Genomic DNA, 19,511 nt, shown 5'->3' with positions numbered 1-19,511 from the left:
CCCTGCACTTTGCCTGCTGCTGCTGGACAGTACCGAGATCCTAGACCCACAGGGACTTCCCAACCACCAGGACCCCAGGCCTATCCCTGGGCACCACCTGGACCCCAGACCCACCGAGACCCCCACCGGGACCCCAGACCCATAGGGACCCCCCCCCAAACACCAGGACCCCAGACCCACCGAGGCCACCCCCTCCCCACCCACCGGACCCCAAACCCACAGGGCCCCCCCACCCATCGGGACCCCAGGCCCCCTGGGCACCACCAAGACCGCCACCCCCCCAACCACTGGGACCCCCAGCCATCCACTGGGCCCCAGATCTACCGGGGCCCCAGAACCCCTGGGCACTACCCAGACCCCAGAACCCCTGGGCACCGGGCAGTATTTTAAGACCACCATACATTAAATGTTAGGAAATACCAAGGACCATAAAACACTCGGGTTTAGGTTGGATCAGCGTTTCCCCACCAGACAGCACATCCAATCAGTTCACATCAGATACAGACGTGACGATAGCTGGAGCATGCGGCTGCCTCAGGATATTTACTACTTATTGAGACCAAGCTACACAATCAAAGCTTCATAATGAACAGGAGGTCCTGGCCAGTGACACTGTCCTGGTGCAAGCGCAGACATGTAGAACACGTCAGTGATAAATGAATTAGATGAACATGGTAACGGAGTCTCAGGCCACCCACGTGTGCCTTTTTTGCTGGTTTAAGTGACAACGCTGTAAACATTGCAGCGATGAACCTGGATTGGAAGGTATTGCACCAATCACAGCGACAACACCAGAACCAGTATCTCGCGTTAATAAGATCTTTTAAACCAAATTACAAAACTATATGCTCCAAAGTTAAAGCAACTGTGTTATCTTCACAGCAATAAACTTAATGTACAATTATAAAAATTGTGTGAAGTTCAGTTGATAAGAAAAAGGCACATTTGGCAACGAATAGCAATATCTGGAGGTCTCTGTTACAGGATGGGATTCGATAATCATACGTGAGGTTTCTCCCATTCCTACAGGCTGGTAGCCTCCCACCAGTCACTGTCTTTGTGCTCTTGCAGGTTCCATTCCCCGAGATGCAGCAATGGTCTTTGGTCTTGTTGAGCGCAATGATCCCAAGATTTTTCCTGGCAATCACAGCCTTCCTCACACTAAGAGTCCCATCCGGGTCACTTTGGCCGAGAGAAATGAATGTATAACAAAGACAGCAGGTTTCGGGCATGAATGCAAGTCCAGGTGCTGGAAAAGATGGAGAAAGTCATGGCAGACACACAGAAAGCAGCAGAGAGATTGCAACCTGCAACACAATCAATCACAAATGTGGGAAGCGGGGGGAAGCGATCAATACATAGAATATACAGCACAGAAACCAGCCATTCGGGCTCAACCAGTCCGTGTCACCAGCCTCTTCTTCTAACCCCATCAGCATAACCCTCTATTCCCTTCTCCCTCATGTACACCAGAGGGCAGTTGGCATCAGTGGAGCTAAACTCATGAGGGTCAAGTGTTTCAGGATAGATGGGGAAATGCAATGAAATCTCTCAGCACAGAAGGCAGCTATTCGGCCCACCATGCCTGTGCCGGGATTGATGAGTAGGATTCTCAAATCTTCTCGTTAATGGGGCACAATCTAACTCTGCATCATCTCTGGCCACTCACATCCGAGGCTGAGAATGAGTCCACTGCTGGTTCTCTGCTGGGAAATTTGTGCAAGTCTCAAGGTCCAAAGGATAGGGGTGAAAAACAAGAGGATAAGCATTAAAAATGGAGTCTCAAGTCCCTTTATTTGCAGAAAGTACTGTCAAAAATCAGATTTTACGAAGTCTGCACTCACCAGCTCTCCTTCTGGCCCCCCGAAGTCCAAATACAGCATCCTGATCCCATCGTCAGCAGACATCTTCAACCTTTCAAATGGATACTGGAAAAGGGTGTTGGCCGAGTCTATGGTTGGGCTGTCCTGGGACATCACAAAACCACTTTCATAGTGAATGATCAGCTTGATGTCCTGTCCATTCCAAGTACATCCTGTTTAAAAACAAGGTCCACCAGGGTCACTATCTGTGACAGTCATTAATCGGTCAATATTATCAGTCCCTGGGGATAATGGACTGAATCAACAGATAAATAGGGAAACTTACTTATACTATTCCGCAAGTTGGCACTGGATGGGACAAGGGGGAAGTGTCTGGGTGTGGGGGGGGCACAAGAGGGACAAGGGGGAGTGTCCGGGTGTGGGGGGGGTGGGGAAGACACGTGTCCAGGTGTAGGGGGTGGGGCACAAGGGGGAGTGTCCAGGTGTGTGGGGGGGTACAAGGAGGAGTGTCTGGGTTGGGGGGGGGGGGGGTTGGGTGTGTCCGGGTGACATGTCCGGGTGGGGGGCACAAGGGGGGCGTGTCCGGGTGTGGTGGTGGGGGGGGGGGGGGGGAAGAGAACAAGTCCTGTTGTGGGACATGTCCAGGTGTGTGTGGGGGGGCGGGGGCACAAGGGGGACGTGTCCCGGTGTGGGGGGGGGCGCGGGTGGGCACAAGGCAGAGTTGGGACAGTAGTGAGTGGGGGGTCGGCGAGAGGCCTATAAAGGCCAGCGGGAGTCGAGCAGTTCGAGCAGTCAGTCGAGGAGGCGGGAGCTCGGAGCAGCGCGAGTCCGGGGTCGGCGAGTGGCCTATAAAGGCCAGCGGGAGTCAGGCAGTTCGAGCAGTCAGTCGAGGAGGCGGGAGCTCGGAGCAGCGCGAGTCCGGGTTCGGCAAGAGGCGTACCGGTGCAGCTACAGGGAGAAGGCAAAGAAAGAAACAAAGGTGACGTCACAGCCTAGGGGTTAAGTGATTGGCTGGTGATTGGTGAGTAGTTTTTCTTTTTTCTCTTCTATAACTTTTAACATTGTTGTTGCCAATTTAAGTGTATCTAAGGGTTAAGTCATGGCAGGAGAGTTCGGTCGGGTGTTATGCTCCTCCTGTACCATGTGGGAACTCAGGGACACTTCCGGTGTCCCTGACGACTACGTGTGCAGGAAGTGTATCCACCTCCAGCTCCTGACTGTCCGCGTTGCGGAGTTGGAGCTGAGGGTGGATTCGCTCTGGAGCATCCACGATGCTGAGAATGACGTGAGTAGCACGTGTAGTGAGTTGGTCTTACCGCAGGGAAAGGGTCCACAGCCAGCTAGGGAATGGAAGACCAGCAGGAAGAGTAGTGCAAGGAAGGTAGTGCAGGGGTCCCCTGTGGTCATCCCCCTGCAAAACAGATACACTGTTTTGAGTACTGTTGAGGGGGATGACTCATCAGGGGAGGGCAGCAGCAGCCAAGTTCATGGCACCGTGGCTGGCTCTGCTGCACAGGAGGGCAAGAAAAAGAGTGGGACAGCAATAGTGATAGGGGATTCAATGGTGAGGGGAATAGATAGGCGTTTCTGCGGCCGCGACCGAGACTCCAGGATGGTATGTTGCCTCCCTGGTGCAAGGGTCAAGGATGTCTCGGAGCGGGTGCAGGACATTCTGAAATGGGAGGGAGAACAGCCAGTTGTCGTGGTGCACATTGGTACCAACGCCATAGGTAAAAAAAGGGATGAGGTCCTACGAAACGAATTTAAGGAGCTAGGAGCTAAATTAAAAAGTAGGACCTCAAAAGTAGTAATCTCGGGATTGCTACCAGTACCACGTGATAGTTAGAGTAGGAATCGCAGGATAGCGCAGATGAATACGTGGCTTGAGCAGTGGTGCAACAGGGAGGGATTCAAATTCCTGGGGCATTGGGACTGGGGTAGGTGGGACCAGTACAAACCGGACGGTCTGCACCTGGGCAGGACCGGAACCAATGTGCTAGGGGGAGTGTTTGCTAGTGCTGTTGGGGAGGATTTAAACTAATATGGCAGGGGGATGGGAACCAATGCAGGGAGACAGAGGGAAACAAAAAGGAGGCAAAAGCAAAAGACAGAAAGGAGATGAGGAAAAGTGGAGGGCGGAGAAACCCAAGGCAAAGAACAAAAAGGGCCACTGTACAGCAAAATTCTAAAAGGACAAAGGGTGTTAAAAAAACAAGCCTGAAGGCTTTGTGTCTTAATGCAAGGAGTATCCGCAATAAGGTGGATGAATTAATTGTGCAAATAGATGTTAATAAATATGATGTGATTGGGATTACGGAGACGTGGCTCCAGGATGATCAGGGCTGGGAACTCAACATTCAGGGGTATTCAACATTCAGGAAGGATAGAATAAAAGGAAAAGGAGGTGGGGTAGCATTGTTGGTTAAAGAGGAGATTAATGCAATAGTTAGGAAAGACATTAGCTTGGATGATGTGGAATCTATATGGGTAGAGCTGCAGAACACCAAAGGGCAAAAAACGTTAGTAGGAGTTGTGTACAGACCTCCAAACAGTAATAGGGATGTTGGGGAGGGCATCAACAGGAAATTAGGGGTGCATGCAATAAAGGTGTAGCAGTTATAATGGGTGACTTTAATATGCACATAGATTGGGCTAGCCAAACTGGAAGCAATACGGTGGAGGAGGATTTCCTGGAGTGCATAAGGGATGGTTTTCTAGACCAATATGTTGAGGAACCAACTAGGGGGGAGGCCATCTTAGACTGGGTGTTGTGTAATGAGAGAGGATTAATTAGCAATCTCATTGTGCGAGGCCCCTTGGGGAAGAGTGACCATAATATGGTGGAATTCTGCATTAGGATGAAGAATGAAACAGTTAATTCAGAGACCATGGTCCAGAACTTAAAGAAGGCTAACTTTGAAGGTATGAGGCGTGAATTGGCTAGGATAGATTGGCGAATGATACTGAAGGGGTTGACTGTGGGGATGGGCAATGGCAGACATTTAGAGACCGCATGGATGAATTACAACAATTGTACATTCCTGTCTGGCATAAAAATAAAAAAGGGAAGGTGGCTCAACCGTGGCTATCTAGGGAAATCAGGGATAGTATTAAAGCCAAGGAAGTGGCATACAAATTGGCCAGAAATAGCAGCGAACCTGGGGACTGGGAGAAATTTAGAACTCAGCAGAGGAGGACAAAGGGTTTGATTAGGGCAGGGAAAATGGAGTACGAGAAGAAGCTTGCAGGGAACATTAAGGTGGACTGCAAAAGTTTCTATAGGTATGTAAAGAGAAAAAGGTTAGTAAAGACAAACGTAGATCCCCTGCAGTCAGAATCAGGAGAAGTCATAACGGGGAACAAAGAAATGGCAGACCAATTGAACAAGTACTTTGGTTCGGTATTCACTAAGGAGGATACAAACAACCTTCTGGATATAAAAGGGGTCAGAGGGTCTAGTAAGGAGGGGGAACTGAGGGAAATCTTTATTAGTCGGGAAATTGTGTTGGGGAAATTGATGGGATTGAAGGCCGATAAATCCCCAGGGCCTGATGGACTGCATCCCAGAGTACTTAAGGAGGTGGCCTTGGAAATAGCAGATGCATTGACAGTCATTTTCCAACATTCCATTGACTCTGGATCAGTTCCTATGGAGTGGAGGGTAGTCAATGTAACCCCACTTTTTAAAAAAGGAGGGAGAGAGAAAACAGGGAATTATAGACCGGTCAGCCTGACCTCAGTAGTGGGTAAAATGATGGAATCAATTATTAAGGATGTCATAGCAGTGCATCTGGAAAATGGTGACATGATAGGTCCAAGTCAGCATGGATTTGTAAAAGGGAAATCATGCTTGACAAATCTTCTGGAATTTTCTGAGGATGTTTCCAGTAAAGTGGACAAAGGAGAACCAGTTGATGTGGTATATTTGGACTTTCAGAAGGCTTTCGACAAGGTCCCACACAAGAGATTAATGTGCAAAGTTAAAGCACATGGGATTGGGGGTAGTGTACTGACGTGGATTGAGAACTGGTTGTCAGACAGGAAGCAAAGAGTAGGAGTAAACGGGTACTTTTCAGAATGGCAGGCAGTGACTAGTGGGGTGCCGCAAGGTTCTGTGCTGGGGCCCCAGCTGTTTACATTGTACATTAATGATTTAGACGAGGGGATTAAATGCAGTATCTCCAAATTTGCAGATGACACTAAGTTGGGTGGCAGTGTGAGCTGCGAGGAGGATGCTATTAGGCTGCAGAGTGACTTGGATAGGTTAGGTGAGTGGGCAAATGCATGGCAGATGAAGTATAATGTGGATAAATGTGAGGTTATCCACTTTGGTGGTAAAAACAGAGAGACAGACTATTATCTGAATGGTGACAGATTAGGAAAAGGGAAGGTGCAACGAGACCTGGGTGTCATGGTACATCAGTCATTGAAGGTTAGCATGCAGGTACAGCAGGCGGTTAAGAAAGCAAATGGCATGTTGGCCTTCATAGCGAGGGGATTTGAATACAGGGGCAGGGAGGTGTTGCTACAGTTGTACAGGGCCTTGGTGAGGCCACACCTGGAGTATTGTGTACAGTTTTGGTCTCCTAACTTGAGGAAGGACATTCTTGCTATTGAGGGAGTGCAGCGAAGATTCACCAGACTGATTCCCGGGATGGCGGGACTGACCTATCAAGAAAGACTGGATCAACTGGGCTTGTATTCACTGGAGTTCAGAAGAATGAGAGGGGACCTCATAGAAACGTTTAAAATTCTGACGGGTTTAGACAGGTTAGATGCAGGAAGAATGTTCCCAATGTTGGGGAAGTCCAGAACCAGGGGTCACAGTCTGAGGATAAGGGGTAAGCCATTTAGGACCGAGATGAGGAGAAACTTCTTCACCCAGAGAGTGGTGAACCTGTGGAATTCTCTACCACAGAAAGTAGTTGAGGCCAATTCACTAAATATATTCAAAAGGGAGTTAGATGAAGTCCTTACTACTCGGGGGATCAAGGGTTATGGCGAGAAAGCAGGAAGGGGGTACTGAAGTTTCATGTTCAGCCATGAATGGCGGTGCAGGCTAGAAGGGCCGAATGGCCTACTCCTGCACCTATTTTCTATGTTTCTATGTTTCTAGGATGGAGAAGCCGAGGATGCCTTTATTTTTAAGCTGTTTTGAAAGGGAGACTGAAGAGGAATCACCGACAGTTCAGCAAGTATGGGGACTAGAATCCCAAAGCATGGTCATCTATCTTCAAGCTTAGATAAACGTGTTAATTGAAGAAAGTTTCTCAAAGTGATACTAAACCTCCGCTCAAAGGAAAGGGGAATTCCAATTAGCCCAGGCACCATCCAATTAGAGTTTGGATTTACATGCTGAAATTCTACCGTCTTCACAGAATCAATAGCATCAGGAAGGATTTATTGGGATATCTAAAAACATCATTTTTTAAATAACTATATATAGAAAGGGTCACTGCAGGGTCAAACATCAAAATAAAGCATGCTATTTCTTTCTGCTTTATTTCTGGAGCAAGGTCTTCGAGAGCTGCTTGCAACCCAGCCTCCGGCGCACACAGCAGCTCGAAATAACATCCACAATGTGATTAAAGTAAAGCCTCTGCTGAATACCGATAGCTTACGGCAATTGGGCCGGAGATCAGAATGCAGCCACAGAAATGGCAGGGTCCACATCAGCACGCTGCCCTTGTGCCAAGTGAGGATACAGAACACACCCAAAGCTTCAGCACTGTTGCTGAAACTCGCTGCGATCACCATGCAGAACACGTACCCAATGTCACCTCCTTAATCAGCTCCGAAGCACCATGGCAGCCTTGGACCAGCATCCGCGTCCATGCCGACAGGTCCCGGTGAGACTCCACACGGAAAACATGCATCTCGATGCCTTGCCGTGATCCCGTCCTTGTGGCAAACATCAGCTCTGAACTAATGCTTGGAGACCCGCGTGCTGGTCCCGGGTGAACTAACCTGAATAGCAGGGTAGAGGGGAAAAGCTCACATCAGCAAGGCAAAGAAGTAGGTCCTGAGAATGGCACCAGATTCTCAGGAATGGTGGCTACCCCAGCAGTCCTGTGTTAATAAAGCCACATGCCTGCACTCCTTATACATCCCAACACTCTCATTCTCAGCTTGAATGTAAACAGTCAGCATTACTGGGAGAATTGGGAAGCAGCTGCTTTAAGTCACTCCCAGGCTCCCACCCCAAAAAGACTGATTCCCGCACCTTTACCAGAGCCCTGATTCACTCCGCTTCCTCTCTGTGATACCCCTGACTGCCCCTCCACTTGCAATGCTCAGAGTTTTACTCGGACACTGCATTAGAACAGGTCTGACAGAGATTCTGGAATCGAGTATTGCATGGACCACTCCGGGTACCTCAGAGTAACAGCCTAGAATAGTAGCTATTCACACGTGATCGGTAGCTGCAGAAGATTTATTCACGCTTTGACTTCTCGACCCACCCCTAGCCCCCCACAAAAAATACACAAATTGACTCAGCATTTAACTTTGCAAAATGACGGAGCCCCAGCCCCTGGGGGGGGGGGGCGTGAGGGGGAGAACCCCAGGGGGGAACCCCGGGGGGGGGGGGGGGGTAAAGGGGGGAACCCCGGGGGGGGGGCGGAGCGAAGGGGGAGAACACCGGGGGGGGAGAGGGGGGGAACCCGGGGGGGGGGGGGGGGACGAAACCCGGGGGGGGGGGGGGACGAAACCCGGGGGGGGGGGGGGAGGCAAGGGGGGGGAACCCCACGAGGGGGGGGCGAGGGGGAAGGGGAAAAGAGAGAAGCCCCGGGCGGGCGGGGACCCCAGGTGAATGGGGGGGGGGGGGGTGGGGTTGCCCCGGGCAAGGGGGCGGTGGGCCCCTGAGCAATGGGCAAAGGCTCTGGTGGCAGAGTTTTTTGCTGCTTTTTTTCCCCCCCAGTTAAAGTCAATGCTCTTTCGTTGGCAAATGCTGGAAGTAAGTACTTCACCACTGTCCCCAGGAACTTGCGGGTACTGAATCCCTTCACCCAATGTCACTGTGTACATACCTGGTTGCCAGCAGTGGGTGGCTTTGGGAGGGCGATGCCCACATGTCTCGGTTCCATGGCACGCTGTCGTAAAGCTGCATGTCTTTATCAGTGAGGACGACCACCACCGGCTTCCACTGCTGCCTCCCACCTTCCACTTTCTGCTACAGCCCAAACACAAGAGAAATCTCATAACTGCACAATCCCCGAATGCTGACATCCACACCCCCCCAAGAGCACCTCGAACCCCGCGACACTGAACCCCGAAACCCTCGGATCACCGTACTCCGGAGCTTGTCACTGAACCCTCACACACAATCAGTCCTAAAATCCATAGCAGGTCAGAGTAGAAATAAAGACAGATCACAGACAGTTGCAGTGGGCTAGCATCTAGGAGCTGCAGGGTGAAAGTGTGCGGCCCTGGGGGGGGGGGGGGGGGGGTGGGGTGTGTGGGGGGTGGGGCGGTGATTGATTAGTCTCTTGTGTCATCTCAGCCTCCCACCAATATCACGTAACTTTGAAACATAGAAAATAGGTGCAGGAGTAGTCCATTCGGCCCTTCGAGCCTGCACCACCATTCAATAAGATCATGGCTGATCATTCCCTCAGTACCCCTTTCCTGCTTTCTCTCCATACCCCTTGATCCCTTTAGCCGTCAGAGCCATATCTAACTCCCTCTTGAATATATCTAACGAACTGGCATCAACAACTCTCTGTGGTAGAGAATTCCGGAGGTTAACATCGCTCTGAGTGAAGAAGTTTCCCCTCATCTCGGTCCTAAATGGCTTACCCCTTATCCTGAGACTGAGTTCCCTGGTTCTGGACTTCCCCAACATCGGGAACATTCTTCCTGCATCTAACCTTTCCAGTCCTGTCAGAATTTTATATGGTTCTATGAGATCTCCTCTCATTCTTCTAAACTCCAGTGAATACAGGCCCAGTCGATCCAGTCTCTCCTCATATGTCAGTCCCGCCATCCCGGGAATCAGTCTGGTGAACCTTCATTGCACTCCCTCAATAGCAAGAATGTCCTTCCTCAGATTAGGAGACCAAAACTGAACACAATATTCCAGGTGAGGACTCACCAAGGCCCTGTACAACTGCAGTAAGACCTCCCTGCTCCTATACTCAAATCCCCTAGCTATGAAGGCCAACATGCCATTTGCCTTCTTCACTGCCTGCATGCCAACTTTCAATGACTGATGTACCAGGTCTCGTTGCACCTCCCCTTTTTCTAATCTGCCGCCATTCAGATAATATTCCGCCTTTGTGTTTTTGCCACCAAAGTGGATAACCTCATATTTATCCACATTATACTGCATCTGCCATGCATTTGCCCATTCACCTAACCTGTCCAAGTCACCCTGCAATCCCTTAGCATCCTCCTCACAGCTGACACCACCACCCAGCTTAGTGTCATCTGCAAACTTGGAGATATTACACTCAATTCCTTCATCTAAATCATTGATGTATATTGTAAAGTGCTGGGGTCCCAGCACTGAACCCTGTGGCACCCCACTAGTCACTGCCTGCCATTCTGAGAAGGACCCGTTTATCCCTACTCTCTGCTTCCTGTCTGCCAACCAGTTCTCTATAAAATGGAACGAGGTACTCCCGAATCAGATTATAACATAACGTGAATGGATTCAGCCTGCGCCGAGTTGCCAGGTTAGTGGAATAATTATACAGGTTCCCAAAACAGAGGAATAAACAGTGTTAGTTATAACCAAACACACAGCATGCGTTCAGAGGCCAATAACTAACGCGATTTGAGTGGTGAGAATCGTCTACCTGCTCAGCCAGCCAGCCGAGGTGTTGTATGGCCCTGCCACTAGGGCCGAGCAGCCCATTCAGCTCCGACACAGCCCGAGGGATCTGCGCCGAGATACTGGCGTGAATCGCCGTGAACCAGGCATGTGCTGCAATAGTGTCTTTGCTCCGCAGAATGAGTGCATTCCTGCCATCCGGGGAGTGCAGCTCAAACAGCCTGTGGGGACAGCACGTGAGGAACACAGCATAAGCACCAGGAGGCAGTGAACCACCCTGTGTCAACAAACACTATTTAAGCAATAAATGATCGAGATAAGGCAGGGCTGCTTATACATCGAGGGGGTGTGGGGTATATCAGTGTGTTAAGTGAGAGGTGTGGGGCATATCAGTGTTAGTGAGGGGTGTGGGGCATATCATTGTGTTACAGTGAGGGGCATGGGACATAGCAGTGTGTTACAGTGAGGGGTGCAGGGTATATCAGTGTTACAGTGAGGGGTGCGGGGTATATCAGTGTGTTACAGTGAGGGGTGTGGGGCATATCAATCAGTGTGTTACAGTGAGGGGCATGGGATATAGCAGTGTGTTACAGTGAGGGGTGTGGGGCAGTGTTAGTGAGGGATGTGGGATATATCAGTGTTAGTGAGGGATGTGGTGTATATCAGTGTATTACAGTGAGGGGTGTGGGGCATATCAGTGTATTACAGTGAGGGGTGCGGGGTATATCAGTGTTAGTGAGGCGCGTGGGGTATATCAGTGTTACAGTGAGGGGCGTGGGGTATATCAGTGTTAGTGAGGGATGTGGTGTATATCAGTGTATTACAGTGAGGGGTGTGGGGCATATCAGTGTATTACAGTGAGGGGTGCGGGGTATATCAGTGTTAGTGAGGGGCGTGGGGTATATCAGTGTTACAGTGAGGGGCGTGGGGTATATCAGAATGTTACGGTGAGGGGTATGGGGTATATCAGAATGTTACGGTGAGGGGTATATCATGCAGACAAACAGCAAGGAATCGGGACTATTCTTTTCACTAGCACAATCTGAACTGACATTTTTGATGATTTATGGGGATGAAGCGCTCGACCTGCTCTCTGGATCTGGCATGTTCAGATTCCGCGTGATATAGCACATCTTCAGTGGAAAAATCTTGCAGTCTTTGGCACTGTGATTTGGAGAACTGGAGCCATCACCTCCCAGACGTGGGGACTGAGGCGGCAGACTGTCCCACGGAAGGTCTGCTATCAACGAGGGCCTCTTAAAGTACGGCGTCACTTCCTGGATGTAAGTGACTGGAAGAGAAAGGTCACAGGTCAAGCAGGGCAACCAACAGGTTTCTCAAAGACTCAAACCATTCTTTTCTCCATTCTAGCACGGTACCAGTGGGCAAGTGAACAATCACAAGGAGCAATGATTGGTGAAGTTTGCATCACAGTTTACTGCAAATACCCAATTTTCCTTGCTCAGATAATCGTGCTACATTAAAACCAGTTGGCACACCCTTGATCAGCTGGGACAGGATGTAGGGAGGCAGATGGTGCATTAACAGCGTAGACCAGTAAAGACTGAACCAAAATCCTTTCCAGGTCTGAGATTTCATCCCCCGCGCACCCCCCTCACAACCCAAGATGAATCTTCAGTGTTTTATATCTATGTCTGGTTCTGTTCTGTGGATATCCGGATCCCGACTATATTTCTGATGTACGAAATAAGGCCACCTGCAAGTTTCTGCACTTCTTAAATAGACCTTTCAGCTCCACTGTAACCAGATTACTGAAAATTACATTTGCCTCAATTCCAGTGACTTACGCGAATGGAAACAATTACAATGTAAATGTCACAAACACATAATTAACGAACAGGGAGTAGAGCGATGCGTGCCGGTGAGCAGAATACAAAATCCCCTCCTGCAAGGGGGCATCTGCTCAATCATATCTCTTTTTATCTGGCCAAAAACAGCAACCTCAGGCAGGTATAGTTCAAGGCTGGCCGCAACTTCAACTGTAACTCAAACAGGGGCGCTCCTCTCGGTGTTTGACGTGGGTCGCAGTGCATCACCCTCACAGGATGTGCCGTATCACATTTTCCACAAAGTAACAGATGCAGGAACTGCGGTGACGTCAGTGATCAGAGATTGAGATCGAGGGCACCAAACTGCTTCTTAATACAACGAATCAGATGGGAACCTTTGAAAGCAGCAGTGACCCTGCGAACACCAACAGCAAGCTGCTGACCAAACTGTTCTGATTAAACACACGGAAGCCAAAGACCGCCTCAAAATCTTTGAGCCGGTGTTTTCAATAAACTGGAGAAAATCAGCCCCAATCATATGCTGCCCGTCCACCTCACCGACCAACTGCTGCCGTCCGAAACAAAATGCGCTTTCTGTGCTTCAGGTGAGGTGCGCTGGTGTCAGGTGGGGTACACCCAGGTACAGCATCAAGCAACCTCAGACCAGACCCTGCGCTATGTTCCTGCTTACTTTCCCTAACAATATTTAATCCATCCCTTCACTAAAAGCAATTCCACAATCCACATCAGCCATCCTTCTGACACCTCTGCCCTTTTGTGTTCCCGATCTGAGCACACTAGCAATATTCAACACCTTCACACCAACCAGGCGTCAGCTGTGGCTCAGTGGGTAGAAATTTCACCTGAGTTAGAAGGTTGTGGGTTCAAGTCCCACTCCAGACTTCAGCACATAATCTGACATCGCCGCACTGAGGGAGGGGGGGCAGCACTGAGGGAGGGGGGGCAGCACTGAGGGAGGGGGGGGCAGCACTGAGGGAGGGGGGGGCAGCACTGAGGGAGGGGGGGGCAGCACTGAGGGAGGGGGGGGCAGCACTGAGGGAGGGGGGGCAGCACTGAGGGAGGGGGGGCAGCACTGAGGGAGGGGGGGCAGCACTGAGGGAGGGGGGGCAGCACTGAGGGAGGGGGGGCAGCACTGAGGGAGGGGGGGCAGCACTGAGGGAGGGGGGGCAGCACTGAGGGAGGGGGGGCAGCACTGAGGGAGGGGGGGCAGCACTGAGGGAGGGGGGGCAGCACTGAGGGAGGGGGGGCAGCACTGAGGGAGGGGGGGCAGCACTGAGGGAGGGGGGGCAGCACTGAGGGAGGGGGGGCAGCACTGAGGGAGGGGGGGCAGCACTGAGGGAGGGGGGGCAGCACTGAGGGAGGGGGGGCAGCACTGAGGGAGGGGGGGCAGCACTGAGGGAGGGGGGGCAGCACTGAGGGAGGGGGGGCAGCACTGAGGGAGGGGGGGCAGCACTGAGGGAGGGGGGGCAGCACTGAGGGAGGGGGGGCAGCACTGAGGGAGGGGGGGCAGCACTGAGGGAGGGGGGGCAGCACTGAGGGAGGGGGGGCAGCACTGAGGGAGGGGGGGCAGCACTGAGGGAGGGGGGGCAGCACTGAGGGAGGGGGGGCAGCACTGAGGGAGGGGGGGCAGCACTGAGGGAGGGGGGGCAGCACTGAGGGAGGGGGGGCAGCACTGAGGGAGGGGGGGCAGCACTGAGGGAGGGGGGGCAGCACTGAGGGAGGGGGGGCAGCACTGAGGGAGGGGGGGCAGCACTGAGGGAGGGGGGGCAGCACTGAGGGAGGGGGGGCAGCACTGAGGGAGGGGGGGCAGCACTGAGGGAGGGGGGGCAGCACTGAGGGAGGGGGGGCAGCACTGAGGGAGGGGGGGCAGCACTGAGGGAGGGGGGGCAGCACTGAGGGAGGGGGGGCAGCACTGAGGGAGGGGGGGCAGCACTGAGGGAGGGGGGGCAGCACTGAGGGAGGGGGGGCAGCACTGAGGGGGCAGCCTGAGGGGGGGCAGCACTGAGGGAGGGGGGGCAGCACTGAGGGAGGGGGGGCAGCACTGAGGGAGGGGGGGCAGCACTGAGGGAGGGGGGGCAGCACTGAGGGAGGGGGGGCAGCACTGAGGGAGGGGGGGCAGCACTGAGGGAGGGGGGGCAGCACTGAGGGAGGGGGGGCAGCACTGAGGGAGGGGGGGCAGCACTGAGGGAGGGGGGGCAGCACTGAGGGAGGGGGGGCAGCACTGAGGGAGGGGGGGCAGCACTGAGGGAGGGGGGGCAGCACTGAGGGAGGGGGGGCAGCACTGAGGGAGGGGGGGCAGCACTGAGGGAGGGGGGGCAGCACTGAGGGAGGGGGGGCAGCACTGAGGGAGGGGGGGCAGCACTGAGGGAGGGGGGGCAGCACTGAGGGAGGGGGGGCAGCACTGAGGGAGGGGGGGCAGCACTGAGGGAGGGGGGGCAGCACTGAGGGAGGGGGGGCAGCACTGAGGGAGGGGGGGCAGCACTGAGGGAGGGGGGGCAGCACTGAGGGAGGGGGGGCAGCACTGAGGGAGGGGGGGCAGCACTGAGGGAGGGGGGGCAGCACTGAGGGAGGGGGGGCAGCACTGAGGGAGGGGGGGCAGCACTGAGGGAGGGGGGGCAGCACTGAGGGAGGGGGGGCAGCACTGAGGGAGGGGGGGCAGCACTGAGGGAGGGGGGGCAGCACTGAGGGAGGGGGGGCAGCACTGAGGGAGGGGGGGCAGCACTGAGGGAGGGGGGGCAGCACTGAGGGAGGGGGGGCAGCACTGAGGGAGGGGGGGCAGCACTGAGGGAGGGGGGGCAGCACTGAGGGAGGGGGGGCAGCACTGAGGGAGGGGGGGCAGCACTGAGGGAGGGGGGGCAGCACTGAGGGAGGGGGGGCAGCACTGAGGGAGGGGGGGCAGCACTGAGGGAGGGGGGGCAGCACTGAGGGAGGGGGGGCAGCACTGAGGGAGGGGGGGCAGCACTGAGGGAGGGGGGGCAGCACTGAGGGAGGGGGGGCAGCACTGAGGGAGGGGGGGCAGCACTGAGGGAGGGGGGGCAGCACTGAGGGAGGGGGGGCAGCACTGAGGGAGGGGGGGCAGCACTGAGGGAGGGGGGGCAGCACTGAGGGAGGGGGGGCAGCACTGAGGGAGGGGGGGCAGCACTGAGGGAGGGGGGGCAGCACTGAGGGAGGGGGGGCAGCACTGAGGGAGGGGGGGCAGCACTGAGGGAGGGGGGGCAGCACTGAGGGAGGGGGGGCAGCACTGAGGGAGGGGGGGCAGCACTGAGGGAGGGGGGGCAGCACTGAGGGAGGGGGGGCAGCACTGAGGGAGGGGGGGCAGCACTGAGGGAGGGGGGGCAGCACTGAGGGAGGGGGGGCAGCACTGAGGGAGGGGGGGCAGCACTGAGGGAGGGGGGGCAGCACTGAGGGAGGGGGGGCAGCACTGAGGGAGGGGGGGCAGCACTGAGGGAGGGGGGGCAGCACTGAGGGAGGGGGGGCAGCACTGAGGGAGGGGGGGCAGCACTGAGGGAGGGGGGGCAGCACTGAGGGAGGGGGGGCAGCACTGAGGGAGGGGGGGCAGCACTGAGGGAGGGGGGGCAGCACTGAGGGAGGGGGGGCAGCACTGAGGGAGGGGGGGCAGCACTGAGGGAGGGGGGGCAGCACTGAGGGAGGGGGGGCAGCACTGAGGGAGGGGGGGCAGCACTGAGGGAGGGGGGGCAGCACTGAGGGAGGGGGGGCAGCACTGAGGGAGGGGGGGCAGCACTGAGGGAGGGGGGGCAGCACTGAGGGAGGGGGGGCAGCACTGAGGGAGGGGGGGCAGCACTGAGGGAGGGGGGGCAGCACTGAGGGAGGGGGGGCAGCACTGAGGGAGGGGGGGCAGCACTGAGGGAGGGGGGGCAGCACTGAGGGAGGGGGGGCAGCACTGAGGGAGGGGGGGCAGCACTGAGGGAGGGGGGGCAGCACTGAGGGAGGGGGGGCAGCACTGAGGGAGGGGGGGCAGCACTGAGGGAGGGGGGGCAGCACTGAGGGAGGGGGGGCAGCACTGAGGGAGGGGGGGCAGCACTGAGGGAGGGGGGGCAGCACTGAGGGAGGGGGGGCAGCACTGAGGGAGGGGGGGCAGCACTGAGGGAGGGGGGGCAGCACTGAGGGAGGGGGGGCAGCACTGAGGGAGGGGGGGCAGCACTGAGGGAGGGGGGGCAGCACTGAGGGAGGGGGGGCAGCACTGAGGGAGGGGGGGCAGCACTGAGGGAGGGGGGGCAGCACTGAGGGAGGGGGGGCAGCACTGAGGGAGGGGGGGCAGCACTGAGGGAGGGGGGGCAGCACTGAGGGAGGGGGGGCAGCACTGAGGGAGGGGGGGCAGCACTGAGGGAGGGGGGGCAGCACTGAGGGAGGGGGGGCAGCACTGAGGGAGGGGGGGCAGCACTGAGGGAGGGGGGGCAGCACTGAGGGAGGGGGGGCAGCACTGAGGGAGGGGGGGCAGCACTGAGGGAGGGGGGGCAGCACTGAGGGAGGGGGGGCAGCACTGAGGGAGGGGGGGCAGCACTGAGGGAGGGGGGGCAGCACTGAGGGAGGGGGGGCAGCACTGAGGGAGGGGGGGCAGCACTGAGGGAGGGGGGGCAGCACTGAGGGAGGGGGGGCAGCACTGAGGGAGGGGGGGCAGCACTGAGGGAGGGGGGGCAGCACTGAGGGAGGGGGGGCAGCACTGAGGGAGGGGGGGCAGCACTGAGGGAGGGGGGGCAGCACTGAGGGAGGGGGGGCAGCACTGAGGGAGGGGGGGCAGCACTGAGGGAGGGGGGGCAGCACTGAGGGAGGGGGGGCAGCACTGAGGGAGGGGGGGCAGCACTGAGGGAGGGGGGGCAGCACTGAGGGAGGGGGGGCAGCACTGAGGGAGGGGGGGCAGCACTGAGGGAGGGGGGGCAGCACTGAGGGAGGGGGGGCAGCACTGAGGGAGGGGGGGCAGCACTGAGGGAGGGGGGGCAGCACTGAGGGAGGGGGGGCAGCACTGAGGGAGGGGGGGCAGCACTGAGGGAGGGGGGGCAGCACTGAGGGAGGGGGGCAGCACTGAGGGAGCGCCGCACTGACGGAGGGGCAGCACTGAGGGAGCGCCGCACTGACGGAGGGGCAGCACTGAGGGAGCGCCGCACTGACGGAGGGGCAGCACTGAGGGAGCGCCGCACTGACGGAGGGGCAGCACTGAGGGAGCGCCGCACTGACGGAGGGGCAGCACTGAGGGAGCGCCGCACTGACGGAGGGGCAGCACTGGGGGAGCGCCGCACTGACGGAGGGGCAGCACTGGGGGAGCGCCGCACTGACGGGGGGGCAGCACTGGGGGAGCGCCGCACTGCCGGGGGGCAGCACTGGGGGAGCGCCGCACTGCCGGGGGGCAGCGCCGCACTGCCGGGGGGGCAGCACTGGGGGAGCGCCGCACTGCCGGGGGGGCAGCACTGGGGGAGCGCCGCACTGCCGGAGGGGCAGCACTGGGGGAGCGCCGCACTGCCGGGGGGGCAGCACTGGGGGAGCGCCGCACTGCCGGAGGGGCAGCACTGGGGGAGCGCCGCACTGCCGGAGGGGCAGCACTGGGGGAGCGCCGCACTGCCGGAGGGGCAGCACTGGGGGAGCGCCGCACTGCCGGAGGGGCAGCACTGGGGGAGCGCCGCACTGCCGGAGGGGCAGCACTGGGGGAGCGCCGCACTGCCGGAGGGGCCGCACTGACGGAGGGGCCGCACTGACGGAGGGGCCGCACTGACGGAGGGGCCGCACTGACGGAGGGGCCGCACTGACGGAGGGGCCGCACTGACGGAGGGGCCGCACTGACGGAGGGGCCGCACTGACGGAGGGGCCGCTCTCTCCCTTCCCTTCCCCCCTCTATCCCCTCCACTGACTCTCAATCTTTCTTTTTCCACCCTCATAGAACGATACAGCAGAGTGTCAGCCATGGCTCAGTTGGTAGCACTCTCGACTCTCCAGAGACTTGAGCACACAAATCTAGACTGACACGGGTGCTGTCTTTTGAATGAGACGTTAAACCGAGGCCCTACCTGTCCTCTCGGGTGAACGGAAAAGATCCACTGGCATTTCAAAGACAAGCGTTCTTCCAATATTTATCCCTCAACTCTCAGTACTGCTCATTTATCTCATTGCTCTTTGTGGGATCTTGGTGTGCAAATTGGCTGCCGGGTTTCCTACATTGCAACAGAGACCACACTCCAAAAGCACTTCATTGGCTGTAAAGCGGTTTGGGACGTCGTGATGTCGGGAAAGGCATGTGCATCACTGAAAGTTAGCTGCAAAGTAAATGAAACTTCATACGCACGCCAGTTCAAACTGTCACATCCCTTAGGTTAGGCAGTGGTACAGTTCTGTTTAGTAGTCAGGGACAGGAGGGTATGACTGCAACTCAGGCAGGTATGGGGAACCCAGGTGCAGTGCTGGAGGAGCCTCAGCCTGTGCCCTTATCCAACAGGTATGAGGTTCCTGCTGCCTTTGTGGATGAGGGGAAAGCCTGCAGGGTGGATGAGCAAACTGACCACGGCACCATGGTACAGGAGACCATTCAAGTGGTGGAGTGAAAAGGAATGTTGTTACGGGACAATATAGTCAAGGGGATAGATACTGTTATCTGTATCCACGACCGGAAGTTCCGAAGGCTGCCAGGGTTAAGGATATCTCCTCGTAGCTGGAGAAGAACTTGGAAAAGGAAGGAAAGGATCCAGTTGTCATGGCCACATAGGAACCAACGACATAGGTAGAACTAGGATTGAGGTTCTGCTGAGAGTTTGAGGAGCTGGGTTCCAAATTAAAACACAGAACCTCAAAGGTAATAATATCTGGATTGTTACCTGAGCCATGCGCAAATTGGCATAGGAACAAGCAGATCACAGAAAAATTACGACACAGGAGGCCATTCGGCCCATCGTGTCCGTGCCGATCGAAAAAGAGCTACCCAGCCTAATCCCATTTTCCAGCACTAGGTCCATAGCCCTGTAGGTTACGGCACTTCAAGTACTTTTTAAATGTGGTGAGGGTTTCTGCCTCTACCACAGGGGATAGATACTGTTATCTGTATCCATGACCGGGAGTTCCGAAGGCTGCCAGGGTTAAGGATATCTCCTCGTGGCTGGAGAA

General features: G+C 56.2%; 1 protein-coding gene across 1 annotated transcript in view; it reads right to left on the bottom strand.

Moving 5' to 3' along the window:
- Positions 1-285: 285 nt before the first annotated feature.
- Positions 286-19,511, bottom strand: part of LOC139279034 (beta-2-syntrophin-like) — a 42,595-nt gene continuing 23,369 nt past the window's right edge. The window contains exons 2-7 of the mRNA XM_070898370.1: positions 11,683-11,887; positions 10,622-10,817; positions 8,852-8,994; positions 7,594-7,790; positions 1,845-2,035; positions 286-1,249 (exon numbers count right to left, since the gene is read on the bottom strand). Of these exons, the coding sequence (XP_070754471.1) occupies positions 1,157-1,249; positions 1,845-2,035; positions 7,594-7,790; positions 8,852-8,994; positions 10,622-10,817; positions 11,683-11,887 (1,025 nt within the window). The 3' untranslated portion in view covers positions 286-1,156. The remainder of the gene's footprint in view (positions 1,250-1,844; positions 2,036-7,593; positions 7,791-8,851; positions 8,995-10,621; positions 10,818-11,682; positions 11,888-19,511) is intronic.

The sequence above is a fragment of the Pristiophorus japonicus genome, chromosome 13, assembly GCF_044704955.1.
Source record: "Pristiophorus japonicus isolate sPriJap1 chromosome 13, sPriJap1.hap1, whole genome shotgun sequence".
In the NCBI taxonomy this organism is placed as follows: Eukaryota; Metazoa; Chordata; class Chondrichthyes; family Pristiophoridae; genus Pristiophorus; species Pristiophorus japonicus.
Note: the sequence above shows the minus strand (reverse complement) of the source record. Positions and strands in the feature narration are given on the sequence as shown.